Below are 16817 nucleotides of genomic sequence, written 5' to 3'. Positions count from 1 at the left end.
CTGCCATATAGGAGTCACAGAACTACAAAATAGGACTGGAAAAGCAGTTTAATAGGTCTCCTTTAAGCCAATTTTGATTTACGAGCATTTATGTATTTAGATTTAGATTTATGAAAAAAAAAACAGATTGACATTCTTTTGATAACTTTTGATCAGCGACGTCCATAGAAGTTACAGGTCGATTGGTGAAACCGTTTGGGACGAGTCTGCAAATATAGGTTTTAGAGAAAAGTGATAAAAAGTCACATAATTTGACATTTTTAGAGCAGAAGACCATTTGAGCAAAGATGCAGATGAATCCAGAGATTAAAATGATGAAAGAAGTTTGACTTTAAACGAAGCCGTTTTCGAGATAATTGCAGAAACGTAAAGTGGATTGTTATAGCCCCACCATGAGGTCTATGAGGGCCATTTTTTTTGCCTGAGTAGTGGGTGGAATTTGCAACCTATGTGCCAATTTTGGTGAGTTTTCGTGCAGCAGTTTTTGCTGCCCAAAGACCTTTAGCGAAGAAAAAGAAGAAAGAAGCCTAAAAAGAAGCCAGATGCAAACTTGCAAATCCTACTATGACCTGCCCTACTCTGCCTCTGATTGGCTCAGCTTGGTGAAGACGTTTTTCACGTAGCCCTCGCTGAAAGAATAAGACGTTTTTGCTGTTCTGCTGTCTTCACCAAATTAGCTCACAGTTGTTAAACTGTAATAATTTATTTAAAATCCAGTCCATTTGTTTATAGTAGCAACTCATTCATAGTGTTGGGGAGTAAAACCATTACGTAATCAGGATACAAAAATAAAGTAACTGTATTCCGTTACAATACACTGACCACTGGGAATACAGTACTTCATTTTAAATCTTCTGTCTTCCAAATGGTTTTTGTCTACTGCTATGAAGCTTAATAGGAAAGAGGGCTGATTAGATGTAGCTCTGGTGCAGCCACTTGTGATTTGGCACAGAGATTGTATTGCATGAGAATCAGCAGTAGTGCTAATAGGGAAAATGTTCACACACATACACACACACACACACACACACACACACACACAGATACACACCAAATCTTTATCCCTTCAATTTTACATTTACTCAGTTTCCCCCGGTTGCCCCCACAAAAATTAACCCTGATGTAGTAATTACTGAGTATCTGAGAGTATAAACACTCCAGCCACAGTAGCTCAGGAAAACTAGTCAGCTCTTTCACTTCAGTGGGTTACATTCCCTTTGTAAAGGATTAACTTCAATATATAGGCCTCATGTGGGACAGGCAAATCAAGAAAAGCACTAAGGCTTAAGGACAAACACGTTTAATCAAATGTACAAAGCTAATACAAATACACATAAAACAAACTACACTGATAAAAGTAGCATACTAACCATGTCACATAAAACTGAAAGTATCTCCATAATCTCCATTTGTGTATGAAGATGATTTATGATGCTGGTATGAAAGGAGGCAGCAGCAGCAGGCTGATGGATGAATGTGACCTTGAAGATGATTTTGTCACTTAAGATGATTTTGGCTTTTTGTCATAACCTTCATGTTAATGTTTGATTTATATCTTTCAGTCTCAGGGAACAGGAACAGGGAACACATATAACTGCTGATAACAGCAACACTGTCTATTAACTTTGTAAGTTGTATATGTATGTGTCACTATTATCACAGGTTTTACAAGTTTCATTCACTTATTTATTTATACAGTTTTAGCAAGACTCAAAATCTACCACCTAGTCAACAAAACTTGGTTAGGTTATGGACAAGACCGTGGTTTGGGTTCAAATAAGTACATTATGCAAGTAGTAATAGTAGTAGTAGTAAGTAAGTAAGTAATGTAAGGCAGGTGATGCATGCCACCTACGCAAAAACTTGAAGTAACTCAGCATTGACTTTGTTTCACACTTGACTCGATCCTAGGTCTCCTGGGTTTGGTCCCATCATACAACCAACAGAGGTCGCTGTTTAACAATAAATGTTAAGCAGCAAACAATCGACCTGCTGCACAATCAACCTAAAAGGCCTTATCTCTGGTGAGGACGGGCTGGAAAACAGCATGTTATATCTTCTTAATGCAGCGCTAGGGTAAGGGTTAGCTGTATATGGTATCTTAATTCTAAAAAATCTAATGAAGACCTAAAACGTGCACTGTGAGTTGTATAATAAGGGAGAAAATAGTCATAAACACCAATAATAAATAAAATAAATATTGCATTATAAAACATGCTTAGCTGTAGGGAAAAGTCAGATACTGGTGATACCTGCACCTCAGCACAGAAATGACTGTCCGGATGTGGCACTCCTATACAGATGATTAGAAACCTGTATATTGTCAGAATCATGCAGAGATAACAACGGCATGATGTTCCATTTCATAAAACCATAATAAGACATGAAAGGAAATAGTGCTCATGTAAATGTGCTTTTTCCCAGACAATGAAATGATGATGACATGAAAGAGACCACAAGTTGAGGGAAGTTGAATTAAGTCAAATGTCCTGAGACAGCTCTGATCCAGCAGTGTGTAAAAGCAGGCGCTGTGTGTCCGTCTGGGTAGAGATTTATTTTCTTCACCAGCAGCTCCACAACTCTGCTGTTTTCTCTCAGATTCCCCCTGCCATTCTTCATGTCTTTGTATTATTTGTGGCCTTCAGGCTCATCTGTAATAAGACTGTGTTTTCAGTTTGTCTTGTTGTTAAGCTGACTCAGTCCCAGTTTGGTATTATTGTTTCTACTTTGACTTCCTCTCTCTGAGGCAGCCTGTTGGTGTCTGTAGATGTTGTGTTACAGGCTAGTGTCTGTAATGCCGGGTTTAGAGTACATGATATTGTGTCTAAATATGGTCTCTGTGTCAGATTAACAGATTACACGTTGGTCACCAACCAATCATAACTTGGCACCTTTCACAAAGTGCGAAGTTGACCTGTCCTCTGTTTCACAATTCGACTATGCTGCACCAACAACATCATTTGTTAGCTATTGGTCAACATTTGGAACACATTTTGGAATTTGTTGTGGGAGAAACATTATTACTTGTTGTTGCAGAAAACTCATTTCTTTATGGGGGGACATAAAGTATTCTCTTCTCCAAAACAACTATACAGACATTAAAATGCCAAAACCCTCACAGTTTTATATTTGTTGAAGTCTCTGCACCTGAAGTCCACGCCAGCGTTCTGAGGCCTGGAATATAAATACCAATGCTTCCATCTAGTGGTCTGTGGAGGTAATGGTGCATCTTAGCAATGTGCACATTATCTGTAAAAACATGCCTTTACATGTTCACAGAATAAGGCTACAGTTCATTTCCATTAAAAAACAACTACAACAACAGAATAATAATATCTTGAATGAGTCTGAAGGTGCAGCATCGACGTGGTAATAAAACACCGTCAATTACCTCTTAGAATAAGATCCACTCACTGGAAATCTTCTGGAGCTTTTCAGCCACACCTGGTGGTTGTATATGGTAACGCCTGTCTCTGTTCAAAGATAGTGTCAGATGTCCTCTGATCTTTCTCTAGTCATCCACTGACTCCTGGATGATGACCTTTGACCTCTTCCCAGCAGACGCTATGAGGCTGTAGGCCATGACCTACAGCTGGAGAGGCCCGGTGCTCTGACATGGATAACTGAGTCAGTCTGACCTGACTTGAAAAAGTCAAAAATGGATCTGGAGCTGTTGTCATAGTAACAAGTATTTCAGCTTAAACCTGCTGAATCATGAACTCCTACCTCTAACCCGCCGACTCATTTTCAGATGCAAATTACATATTTGGGAGTAGTAGTATAATGAGTAGCAACACTATTTTACATTGCATTATATTCCTTTTATCACCAAACAAATATGTTGTTTTTATTGCACTTTTATAGTATACTGCATGCTATATCAAAGTACTCTATTATATACTTAATAGGACTGTATTCTTACTGTGTAGTTTGTGTATATTACATAGTATGCGCATATGTATAATGTAAAGCACGTCATTATTAGTACTTATTCCAATGTATACTATACTAATTGACACATCATGGCTGTCGGAGTTTCACCACTGGACTTCTACTGCACAAATATTTGCACATTTTCAGTTAGAAAGGTGAGGGATATATATATTGTATATAACCTTAAGTCTCTAAAATTTATGTAGTTTCTTAATCTGTTCTCATCTCTCTCTATGCTGCTGTAACATGGGCATGTATCATTTATTATCACATTTCCTTACACTAACCAAAAAGTTGTTGACCATACATTTGCATTGAAACAATTAAAATTAGTAACATTTGAGTTGATTTCATAAAGATAAATTCTAGTAGACTGACTACATTTTATTCATCATCCAGTTCAATTTATAAGATTTTGATCTGCTTTAGATTTTGGCAGGATTTCATTTCATAGTTCCAATATGTTTAAGGTAATTAAATTAACTACTGTGTAGCTGCAGTAAAAACGTGTAAACATAATGACACAGGGACCCCCAACATGAGCTTCTCATCCACATTGAGGCCCTTACCATTTCTGTGTTACTGAGCTTTAGTTTGTCATATTACCAAACTGATTTGTAATTAATCTAAGAATAATAACATGTAAGCCATGGTTAATTTAAAATACAAAAAGAACTAACAACAACCATAGTGACCCCAGTTCACCTACAAGGAGTTTATTGTGCTATTTATCAGCATCAATCAGTCACTCTGTGATTGTGTTCTTGAGACATACCATTTGGCTACTAAAGCAAACTTTTCCATTCACAAATTATAACACAAACTCCCAACACACTTTTGAAATATTTATTTACAGTACAGAACGTTCATGTACAAATCTGTTCCCGTATTAATACAGCTTATTGTTTCATACACATACATTTACAGTACCGACCCACTGGAAGTGTAGCGTGTCATTTTCAGAGTTGAACCATGGGAAGGTCAGTCTGCAATGTCAGAGGAATATGTGAAATGGCTCTTTAAACAGTACTGTTGAATATAACTCTTAAAAACAACACAAAACTTTATTATGTACACAGAATTAGAAAACTCCAACATTCTGCCTCAGAGAAATCTGCAATATGACACAGAAACACCTGAAATAAGGAACAGCAAGCGTTAAAATAATCAAATATTTTCTCCAAGCATGGCACCAAAAACAAGACAAAATAGAAACAGGGCTGAGTTGATAGGAGCAGGTTCTGTTCAGAGGAAAGCAGCACACACAAGTTCGTGGACAGAAATCAACAAAGATTTGGCTTCTGAATTCAAAAAGCATGAAAAAAAAAATAGAAGTCAGTTCCTTCTTGCTGTTTTGTAATAAGTGCAACAAACAATCCCAACTGCAAATCAGTCATCAGTACACATGGACATATCTGACTGTATACAAGCTCTACACACAGTCTTTCATGCTGCAGAGAGATTTCCTCAGCTTACACCTCTCAGCGGTATCACTACATGAAGCAGATGTATCATCTCGTATCTGTGGCAGGAGTTCATTTCTTAATACAGCCTGACTGATACATGAGCCTAGTCAGTATCTGACACCAGGGCCTCTAAGAGTTCTTCATTCTGACTGGGGACCACTGATTTGTAGTAACTGGACAGAATAACCAGACACCTATGACACCAGTATTAAAGGCCCTGAAAACACATTTTCACACATTTAACATGAACACAACAGAAAAATCCACTGCGGCCCAAAAAGTATTTTCCCCAGAGACAGCGGTTATAAAAGAGAAGCCTCCGGGTGTGAACTCAGTCAGGTTATTCTTTGTATTATGAATTTTTAAACCAGGAAGGTATATGTTTGTAAAACTTCCGCAGAGCCTGGAAAGGTGGTTATAAAGTGTGTGACACGCCAATGTCTATTACTTATGAACATGTGCGGTGGGGCCACACAACACCAAAGCAAACCTGAAATTTATTTATTCATGCACCTTTAATGTTGTAGGGAGACACTTAAAAATGAAATGAAACCAAGTTTTCAGGGGCTTTAAAGTCTAGGTACAGTGAGCAAAGGGTATTTGTGTAATCAATATTTACTTTTTAGGTCATCAGGATTTTTAGCCCACCTTTGAGAAACGTACTCCATTCTATTTAGCTAGATGTAAATGGGTATGGCTTCATTAAATCGGATAATCCATTCCAAGACTGTAATGGATGTCACGGAGGCTTAAAACCACCGAATGCACAGCACAACGTACAGCATCAGAGAGCATCAGATACATGCCTCAAGCACTTGCTGTCTGTGAGCTGCTGAAACACTGAAACTGGACCGACACGTTGATCAGTCAGTCATGTGGCTGCACTGTTTCCTGCCCCTCTGGGTCTGTCTCTGGTCATCCTACCCTGCACTCGCACACGAGTAACTGAAAAGTCCAGATACTTCTAGAGAGTCTGCTGTGGGATGTAGACTCCAGCAGACTATGTTCTAAATAATAATAATAATAAGAATAATGATGTAGCGGTTCTGGAACTCTTGGTCGTAGCACACAATTTTCTTCAGCAGATGTTTGCGTGGTTGTCATGGAACTGTAGTTCAAATGTCTTTATTTTTCTCAGACTTCTCACCTTTACATTAAAACTGGGCAATCTCCATCTGCTGAGGAAGCTCGTGTGATGTGATTGAAAGCTCCAAAAATATGGTGAGACTGTTTTGTCAGTCAAGTAAAAAGGTTTCAATCTCAATCAATGTTTTACATTTTAATGCCAGGTTTATTTCATTATTGAGGCTTTACATGTGGGAATTCACAACAAGCGGTTTGGAGAGGTCACATTCATCTAAATTCTTGTGTATTCTGTATGTGCCCCCTACCTATTTAAGATCCAGGCCAGAAGGTCTCCCTGTTGTTGAATGTTGGTCTGAGATGACAGCCCTAAGGAACATCTCACTCTTCAACACAAAAAGTTGAAGATCAATTTCGAAACTCTACTGTAGCCTCTGGGCATATCTCTCTCTAGTGTGTGTCTACATTTGGCCAGTTGTTCAGGGGGAAAAGAAAAATCCAACTGCAAACCAAATGAAACAAGAGACATAAAGCCAGTGTAGCTGTTTATCAAGGTGATGCATTATGGGATAAATACGTGAGTAAATGCACTTAAAATCCAACTTAAATAACATCCGATTGACTGTAACAGCATCTGATTATACACATACAGTTTATATGGAGGGGAGTTTGTATAATCAGAAGGTCTATATTTGTTATCGTGACACTAACTGGGTGGGCTCAGTAGATGAACTCTCCAGGGACCTCCTGCAGGGCGCTGAAAGGTTCCTCAAACTTGAAGCGTTTGGAGATAGCCTTCTGCTCGGCAGCCAGGGCCTCCTTCTCTGAGGTGGAGGACTGGCGGCACTGACCCAGGGTGTAGGCAGCCATGACTATCAGCTCCTCCGTCAGCGGGCCTTCCACCACGTCCTCCTCCACCTCCTCAGCTGTGCTGCTGGGCGGTTCGGGGCTGTTGGTGGAGCTGGATGCCTCCTGGTCCTCCACTGGGACGATCACCTCCACCTCCTGGGTTCCCTGAGGCTCTAAGGACTGAAGCCAGGGGTGTGTGAGACACTGCTCCGCTGTGGCCCGATCCCTGAGCAGAGACACACATACACACATGAATACACTTGTACATTGTTCTGTGTTGAATACATGCTTTCATATTGGTAGGAAAATGGCCCAGCCATCACTTTAACTGAACTAGTCCAGTGAGGACACTAAGGAACGTATGTCTTAGATCACTGGTTCCCAATGTGAGAATCCAGACACCCACTAGGGGTCACCAAAGCTTCACAGAAGGTCAAGAGGCCTTTTAGAGTTGAAGGAGTGTACTTTTACACAGGTAGGTAGTGTACCTACCTCGTTTGGTCCGGACTTTCGGACTTTTCAGTTTGGTCCAAACCAAAATTGCAGGTGTGAAACCTCCCCTGGACCACGGTCCGGACCAAACTGAACCATGGTTCGGTTTGTTTCTGGTGTGAAAACATTTTTTGGATGGTTCGGACTTTCAGACTATTTACAAGAAGTTTGGCGGTTGATGTGTAAACTGGAAACAAACAAATGCACGGAGAAATGCATTGAAATAAGGACACAATTATAAATCTCCCGTGAAAGATCATTTTTTCAAACAGACAGCCACTACAGAAGCGCACTGCCACATATATCTTTGGTTTCTCCTGAAACGGAGGTGCAGGAGGATTGCTTGCTGTCTCCTTTCCTGTCGGTGGTGTTATAATGTTCGCACAACGAGGACGTTTAACTGCGAATTTGAACTAGCCTTAAGTAGGCCTATAGTTGGTGCTGCAGATAGTAATGGCATAATAATAATATAGTGGCAAATATGCATATGTTAATTTTTTATTCAATTATTCTTGTCAAAGATACCCACAGAACTGTTTAATAAACCAATCAATGTCAAGTATAGGGAGATGCAACCCACATAGATGATGACGACAGGATGCAAGTGTGTCATGTAAAGTCCTTTAGTGAATTGCAGCGTGAAACCAAACCAAAACTAACTGAGTGTATCAAAATGTATCAAAAAATGAACTTCTGACTTTGGACCTTGGTGCGGACTTTCAGGTGTGAAAGCCCCCTAAGGTAAACAGATCATTGAAATGGTGAAGACTTGACCAGGGGCCATATTCTGAGCCTCAGTCCGAATGTTCTCAGCATCCAGCTGCATCAGCCTTTCAAGTCACTGCCAAAAATACAGGCATTTATATACGTTCATAGGTGAATTTCACATTTCAGAGATCTCTGGCAAAAACTGACTCAGACAAGAGCCACATGACACATGGAGCTGGCGAACACGGATACAGTGGCGAGAGTGGCAGCGATTGTCTGTTAGTAATTAGTACGCCTGCTAGAAAGCCTTGCTTCACAGAGGCCAAAACCCAAAAATGCCCCCATATGAGAGAAACACTGGTCACACCAGCATGCATTAAAAGGGTGTGCACCAAACTGGACCACTGATTGTCAAAGATAATGCAAACAACAAACTAAAGTAAATCTAAAGATCAGCAGATGGTAAAACTAAATTATAGCGTTATTGTTATTTCCTGGCTATCCCGTTTGTGTTCATAGTTCTGAACTTTTCAAATATTTTTATAGTTGCTTTGTAAGTTGTAACAGTAGAATTGTGTAAGTGTTCTAATAGTTTGTTTCACTCCTTCAGGTGGTCTTCAAAATGATTCAGGTTATTAACACATAAAGCAGTGGTCGGCAATTGGCGGCCCGTGGACCAGAACCTGCCCACCAGCAATAATATCTGGCCCGGGGCCAGATTGCTTTGACAGCATAAAAACAAAAAATAAATAAATTGATAGCAACTGGTGCTGAAATAGATCTCAGTCATGAGAGCTACAGTTACTCACATAATCACTTCCTCTTAAGTGATTCTGCACAAATAAAAAGCACGAAAACATTTTCTGCAGCAATGCTTTATGTCAAGTTTATTGAGAGCTTTTACTTTGAAAAGTTCTGAAAGACATTTAAAAGAGTCTCTGGCTTGCTTGACACACCTCTGAAAAAGCCGTCAGTAAACGTGTGATTGGATTCCCCTGAATCTCCTCAGTGAAATGAAAATAAGCGTCCATAGGTTTATGAATGTGGATCAAACGCCGGGACGTGCACATACACTGCAGGACATGATTTATTGTGAACATATGAAAACGTGTCCTTATAATCAATTTGTTTACAAGGGAGAAAAAAATTTCCAGTTAGTTGGAATCGATTTGAAATAATTTGACTTTGTTCTGGCCCACCATGTAACGGCTTTAAAAAAATTTGTTCCGTTGCCAGACTTATTTGCCGACCCCTGACATAAAGGGTTCTTAACACAGGTTGACTCTGAGCTGGATAAACTTCACATTACTGCCAACCATTTTCCAAAATAAGCTGTAAGAGTTTGTGTTAATGAAAGCGTTCTTCCTACCAGCCAGGCTGCTTTCAGCTGGTGTCAGTGAAGTACACAATCTATTTTCTAATGAATGCACAGTGTATGCCTCCGCTTTCTCTGTTGTGCCTTTTCTAGACAATTTGACCCCATCAGTACCACATGTGTGTCTTGAAGACATGCGAGGTGTGGACTGACTGTGGCTGTTTGCGGAGCAGCATCTGGATGAAGGACAGGGCGGCCCGGTCCAGCTGCTGCAGCTCCTCCTCGGTGTAGCTCACATTGAGCTGGGAAATGTTGAGAAACGTCTCCTGCTTGTCCTCGCCCAGGAACGGAGAGATTCCTGTCAGCATCACGTAGGCCAAAACACCAATACTCCTAAACGCAGCACATGGAGCACAGTGCAGACGGGGTTAGGGCAGGCTGATACAGAAGCATGTACAAAATAACATTCAAATACACCTTAATCTCTAATCTAAATCAGGTTTCTAATAATTTGTAGCCATGCATGGCTCTGTGGCTCTCTGGGGAACATATATTCATGTTCCTAAACACAAAGTGGCTCATTAATTCCCATCAGCCGCTTTGTGTTTACTGCTGTTTACCTCTCTGTACAAAAATAGCACCACTATGTTTTCATCTAATCAGCTGCACACAGAAGAGTTTTCTTACCACATGTCAGTTGCTGTGCTTATGGGCTCATAGTTTAGAATCTCTGGAGCTGAAAACAGACATACTGGTTATCATTCAGAATGAAATCAGTGCAAACATTTGTGAAAGGTGGTAGAGGTGAGGTGGAGCAGCAACTCACCAACGTACTCCGGAGTTCCCATAATCTCTCTGAGCTCCCGGTGGCTGCTGACCATCCTGGACAGGCCAAAGTCCACGATCTTAATGTCACCCAGAGGAGAGCTGCTGGTCAGCAGGATGTTCTGAGGCTGACAGGAATTCAAAGCACACATGTTACTGGTACTCATCATACAGGTTTATAGTAGATAGTAGACAGTATGTAAGTAAGTGCCCTGGGCTCACACAGCTACCCTGCATCTCATTTGTGTAGTTTTCTGGACAATTCAAGACATCATATCAAGAACAAATTTCTCATTTAAATAGAATATGTGACTGTGCTCATATACAGCACTTTTAGGATTTCTGCCATAGAAAAGGACATGAACCTGTTCAGGTCTTATCAGAACTGAGTGGTTCATTGTAGACATCATGGAGGAATGAGAATGGAAATGAATGGACTATACAAGAAATGCAAAATAAAGGTGGTGATGGAGAATCATGTTTGTGTGTCCTCTGACCTTCAGGTCGAGGTGGACTACGTTGTTCTGGTGGAGGAAGGAGACACCCTCCAGGATCTGCCTCATGAGCCTCTTCACATCGTCCTCACTGAAGGCTTCGTCCTCCTGATCTGACACACACTGGTTGAAGATCTCACCTCCAGCCGCACTGAAGACACAGAAGACATACATCAGATTACAGTGCAAACATTTTCACTTGCCCCTTTGAATTTCTTCTGTGTAAAAGTTAGCCAAAAATCTATCCATTTCCTCTGCTCAACCCCTGCAAGGTCAGGGAGGCTGCAGCCTTTCCCAGAATGCACTAGGTGAGAAGGTAGTAGGGTACATGCGAGACAGGACATCAGTCTCACACACTCAATGTAATTTAGAGGAAACTGGAGCCCCCGCAGGAAATCCAGACTTCAGTCTAAGTTCATGTTTCATCCCCTGATCAAAGAGATGGTGGTATGATCCCCACGTCCACATGTCCAAGTGTCCCTACACAATACAAATTGCTCCCTATGATTAGGCCAGCACCTTACATGGTAGCGTGCTGCCATTGGTGTGTGAATGTGTGTGTGAATGAGAGGAGCTGTATAAATGCAGACATTTACCTTACCAAAAAGATTATGAAACTTGAAACCACAAGCCATAATGGACTGGAGGTGGTGGCAGAAATAGCAGAGCACCTCCAAATATAGCAAACTAATTATATGCTTCATTTGAATGAGGCCGTTTGTACTGACTGATCACTTTCTCTCCACCTCTCACATGACAAACAGGGCTGTGACTGTAAAAGAAACAGCAAAATGAAAAATGTCTGAACCAATCGAAGCGACTGCCCTCCTTTAATTTCCTCTGACCTGAGATAAACTCTGATGGATAAACTCAATTAGACTGGGGGCATGATTGAAAGGAAAACGAGGGAGGGCAGTCAGGAATAGACAAGGCGTCCCCTCAGGGTGCTGGTGAATTAGGCTTTATCTCAGAGGAGGGTGGAGCGGGGGAGGAAGAGGAGGGGCGCCTGAAGTGTGTTTTCGTCTTTCAAGGTGAGAAGAAAAGGCCTTTAACCCAGCTAGTGAGAATAAAAACACTGGCAAACAGTCTGGAGGTTAGACCTGATGCGTGGTAATGAAAGTCAAATAGACCTCCATTCTGCACACAGCTATGTGGGCGTAACCTCACAGGTCTGATCCTACTGTGCAGTAAGTGCTCAGAGCAGTCACGTCAAACTTTACTGAATCCTGGTTTATTTCAACTATTATTGCAGTTTCCCACCAGTAATAACAACATTGTACTGTATAAGTTGGTGGATGAGTTCAGGCAGTCAGACAGGTTTTAATGATTGAAGATGAACTGAAGGATTGTATGATACAGAGGGATCAAGCGAAAAGAATGGCAATTCATTCAAGCTACAAATCCGATTGGCAAGTTTACGGCAAGTTAAGAAATTATATAACCAAGTTGAATAAAAGGAAGAGGAAGTTGTATTATGTGATAAATAATTTTAAGTATGACAATAAAAAGCTGTGGAATACTTTTAATGGTATTATGGGTAGAACAAGCAAATCAGCTCCATCCTGTTTGGAAGTAGAAGGAAAATTTCTTACTAAACTGGTTGATATTGCTAATTAATTTAGAAATAATTTTAATTGTAAAGTAAACAAATTTAGAAATGAAAGGGACCAAACACTCTGCTCCTCCATTTCAGGAGTTACTTAGTGAAAATCCTATAGTGACGGTGTCTGCCCGCCGACCATCGAAATTATTTAAATCAAAGGTAAACAGAAGAGTAGCTGTGCATAAAAACCTCATAAAAATTAAAACCACAAGAGCAATAGTGCAAACTAATAGGAAAATTAAATGTGGACTCTTAAACATCAGATCTCTCTCTTCTAAAGGTGTACTAGTAAATTAACTAATATCAGATTATGATATTGATTTATTTTGTCTTACTGAAACCTGGCTGGGTGATGGAGAATATGTTAGCCTAAATGAATCCACCCCTCCCAGTCATATTAATACTCACATTCCTCGAGGCACAGGCCGAGGAGGTGGAGTTGCAGCTACAGTGGGTACGGAAAGTATTCAGACCCCTTTAAATTTTTCACTCTTTGTTTCATTGCAGCCATTTTCCAAAAATCAAAAAAGTTCATTTTATTTCTCAGTAATGTACACTCAGCACCCCATCTTGACAGAAAAAAACAGAAATGTAGAAATTTTTGCAAATTTATTAAAAAAGAAAAACTGAAATATCACATGGTCATAAGTATTCAGACCCTTTGCCGTGACACTCATATTTAACTCAGGTGCTGTCTATTTCTTCTGATCATCCTTGAGATGGTTCTACACCTTCATTTGAGTCCAGCTGTGTTTGATTATACTGATTGGACTTGATTAGGAACATATATATAGATGTCTGTCTGATGGTGCTGTAGCTAAATTTAAGGATGCGATTCCATCAGCTCTAAATTCATTGTCAAGTCACAAAGTAACGGAGGATTCCTATGCTAATTTCAGTCCCTCCCAAATCGATCATCTTGTTGATAGTGCTGCAGGCTTGCTGCGAATGACACTCGACTCTGTAGCCCCTCTAAAAAAGAAAATAATAAAACAAAGACGGTTAGCTTGAAACTCGCAAATTAAAGCAAATATCGCGGAAACTTGAGAGGAATTGGCGTTCCACCAAACTGGAAAATTCTCGTTTAATTTGGCAAGATAGTCTTAAAACTTATAGGAAGGTCCTCCGTAATGCCAGAGCAGCGTACTACTCGTCATTAATAGAGGAAAATATCAACAACTCCAGGTTTCTTTTCAGCACTGTAGCCAGGCTGACAGAAAGTCACAGCTCTATTGAGCCAAGTATTCCCATAGCTCTTAGTAGTTACGACTTCATGAGCTTCTTTAATGATAAAATTCTAACTATTAGAAACAAAATTCACCAAGACCTGCCCTTAACTGGCACCAAATTATCTCTAAACTCAGGAACCTTAGAAACAGCTGTAGAACCAGATATATGTTTAGACTGTTTTGCTTCCCTCAATCTTTATCAACTAACTTCAATAATTTCTTCATCTAAACCATCAACCTGCCTCTTAGACCCCATCCCGACTAGGTTGCTTAAAGATGTTTTACCCTGAGTCAGCACCTCTATACTAGATATAATCAATCTATCTTTATCAACAGGCTATGTACCACAGTACTTTAAAGTAACTGTAATTAAACCTCTTCTGAAAAAGCCCAAACTTGATCCGGATGTTTTAGCCAACTATAGATCTATATCTAACCTTCCATTTCTCTCTAAGATCCTGGAGAAAGCAGTTGCTGAACAGCTGTGTGACTTTCTACAGAGCAATAGTTTATTTGAGCAATAGTTTATCTGAGGATTTTCAGTCAGGATTTAGAGCTCATCATAGCACAGAGACAGCACTGGTGAAAATTACTAACGACCTCCTTATTGCATCAGACAAAGGACTTGTCTCTGTACTGGTTTTATTAGATCTTAGTGCTGCATTTGATACCATTGACCATCAAATCCTATTGCAGAGACTGGAACATTTCATTGGCATTAAAGGAACCGCTCTAAGCTGGTTTAAGTCCTATTTATCAGATCGATTTCAGTTTGTACATGTTAACGATGAGTCCTTCATGCATGCCAAAGTTAGTCATGGAGTTCCTCAAGGATCTGTCCTCAGACCAATCCTCTTCACTTTATATATGCTTCCTTTAGGTAATATTATCAGCAAATATTCCATAAACTTTCATTGTTATGCAGATGATACTCAGTTATATCTATCGATCAAGCCAGATGAAACTCATCAGTTAGCTAAACTTCAAATGTGCCTTCAGGATGTTAAAATCCGTGAAAAAGTCACAGAGGCCTAAGCACCTCCGTGACGCATTATCTAAAGATATAGTTTCCCTTGATGGCATCGCCCTGGCCTCCAGCACCACTGTGAGGAATCTTGGAGTTATCTTTGATCAGGACATGTCATTTAAGTCTCACATTAAGCAAATTTCAAGGACCGCCTTTTTTCACCTACGTAATATTGCGAAAATCAGAAATATCCTGTCTAAAAATGATGCAGAAAAACTAGTCCATGCATTTGTTACTTCTAGGCTGGATTACTGCAATTCCTTATTATCAGGCTGCTCGAAAAAGTCCATTAAGACTCTTCAGCTGATTCAGAATGCTGTAGCACGTGTTCTGACAGGAACCAGGAAAAGAGATCACATTTTTCCTGTCTTAGCTTCTCTGCATTGGCTTCCAGTAAAATCCAGAATAGAATTTAAAATCATTCTTCTTACCTACAAAGCTCAGAGCCCAGAATGCAGGGTTACTTGTGGTTCCTAGAGTTTTCAAAAGTAGACTAGGAGCCAGAGCGTTCAGCTATCAAGCTCCTCTCCTGTGGAACCAGGTTCCAGTTTGGGTTCAGGAGGCAGACACCACCTCCACATTTAAGAGTAGGCTTAAGACTTTCCTCTTTGATAAAGCTTATAGTTAGGGCTGGCTCAGGTGAGTCCTGAACCATCCCTTAGTTATGCTGCTATAGGCCTAGACTGCCGGGGGATTTCCTATGATGCACTGAGCTCCTCTCTCCTCTACTTTCTCTCCCTCTGTATGCAACCTCATCCCATTATTGCATGTTACACAACTTCTCCCCTTTCCGGTAGTCTTGTGCTTTCTCGTCCCTCTCCTCTCTCCTAATATCACTTCCTGCAGGTGTTTCTGGCTCTGGAGCTGTGGAGTCTGGATCTGTGGCTGCGGGTCACCTGCTGCCCCCGTGTTCCTGCTCAACACCCTCTGCTACAACAACTATTGTTACTAGTCCTATTGTTATTATTGTTATTATAACCATTAACATTATGATTGTTATCATTAACACTACTATACATATCTATACCATTTTTCATTTAGTCTATAGCAACATCACGTTTACTGTCTGTACCTCTGTGTGTATATTGTGTAGGCTGCCTCCCTCCCCTCTTTCTCCTTCCCTCTCCTTTTCTCTCTGTTCCTCTCTTGCCCTCTCTCTCTCTCTCACTCTCTCTCTCTCTCTCTCTCTCTCCCTCTATCTCTCTCCTTCACCCCCAACCGGTCGAGGCAGATGGCCGCCCACCCTGAGCCATGGTTCTGCTCGAGGTTTCTGCCTCTTAAAAGGAAGTTTTTCCTTGCCTCTGTCGCCTAGTGCTTGCTCTTGGTGGGAATTGTTGGGCTTCTGTAAATAACATCATAGAGTATGGTCTAGACCTGCTCTTCTTGGAAAACTGCAAAGATTATCCCATTATCTAAGAATGGAAATGGACCGTTTTCGGGCCCTAATAGTCGTCCAATTAGTCTGTTACCTGCTTTAAGTAAGATCATGGAGAGAACTGTTTCTGAACAAATACAATTTTATTTTTCAGTTAATGATTTGAATACAGATTACCAGCATGCTTATAGAGAGGGGCACTCCACTGAAACTGCTCTGGCTCAAATGTCAGATGATTGGCTCTGAGAAATTGACAGTAACAAATTAGTAGTAGTAGTTATTATATTATTGGATTTCAGCGCAGATTTTTATATATTTGGATGGATTTAATCAGACTGCAATTCTTTGGCTGGAGAGCTATTTGACCAACAGGAAACAAAGAGTTTTCTTTAATGGAAGTTTTTCTGATGACAAACCT

At 40.4% G+C, this 16817-nt stretch overlaps 1 protein-coding gene across 1 annotated transcript in view; it reads right to left on the bottom strand.

Annotated features, from left to right (window-relative positions):
- Positions 1-4765: 4765 nt before the first annotated feature.
- Positions 4766-16817, bottom strand: part of stk17a (serine/threonine kinase 17a) — a 46902-nt gene continuing 34850 nt past the window's right edge. The window contains exons 3-7 of the mRNA XM_038723208.1: positions 11169-11316; positions 10673-10799; positions 10534-10582; positions 10060-10239; positions 4766-7557 (exon numbers count right to left, since the gene is read on the bottom strand). Of these exons, the coding sequence (XP_038579136.1) occupies positions 7203-7557; positions 10060-10239; positions 10534-10582; positions 10673-10799; positions 11169-11316 (859 nt within the window). The 3' untranslated portion in view covers positions 4766-7202. The remainder of the gene's footprint in view (positions 7558-10059; positions 10240-10533; positions 10583-10672; positions 10800-11168; positions 11317-16817) is intronic.

This window comes from Micropterus salmoides, unplaced genomic scaffold (assembly GCF_014851395.1).
Source record: "Micropterus salmoides isolate LMB-PRFRI ecotype aquatic unplaced genomic scaffold, ASM1485139v1 Ms_hic_scaffold_1, whole genome shotgun sequence".
In the NCBI taxonomy this organism is placed as follows: Eukaryota; Metazoa; Chordata; class Actinopteri; order Centrarchiformes; family Centrarchidae; genus Micropterus; species Micropterus salmoides.
Note: the sequence above shows the minus strand (reverse complement) of the source record. Positions and strands in the feature narration are given on the sequence as shown.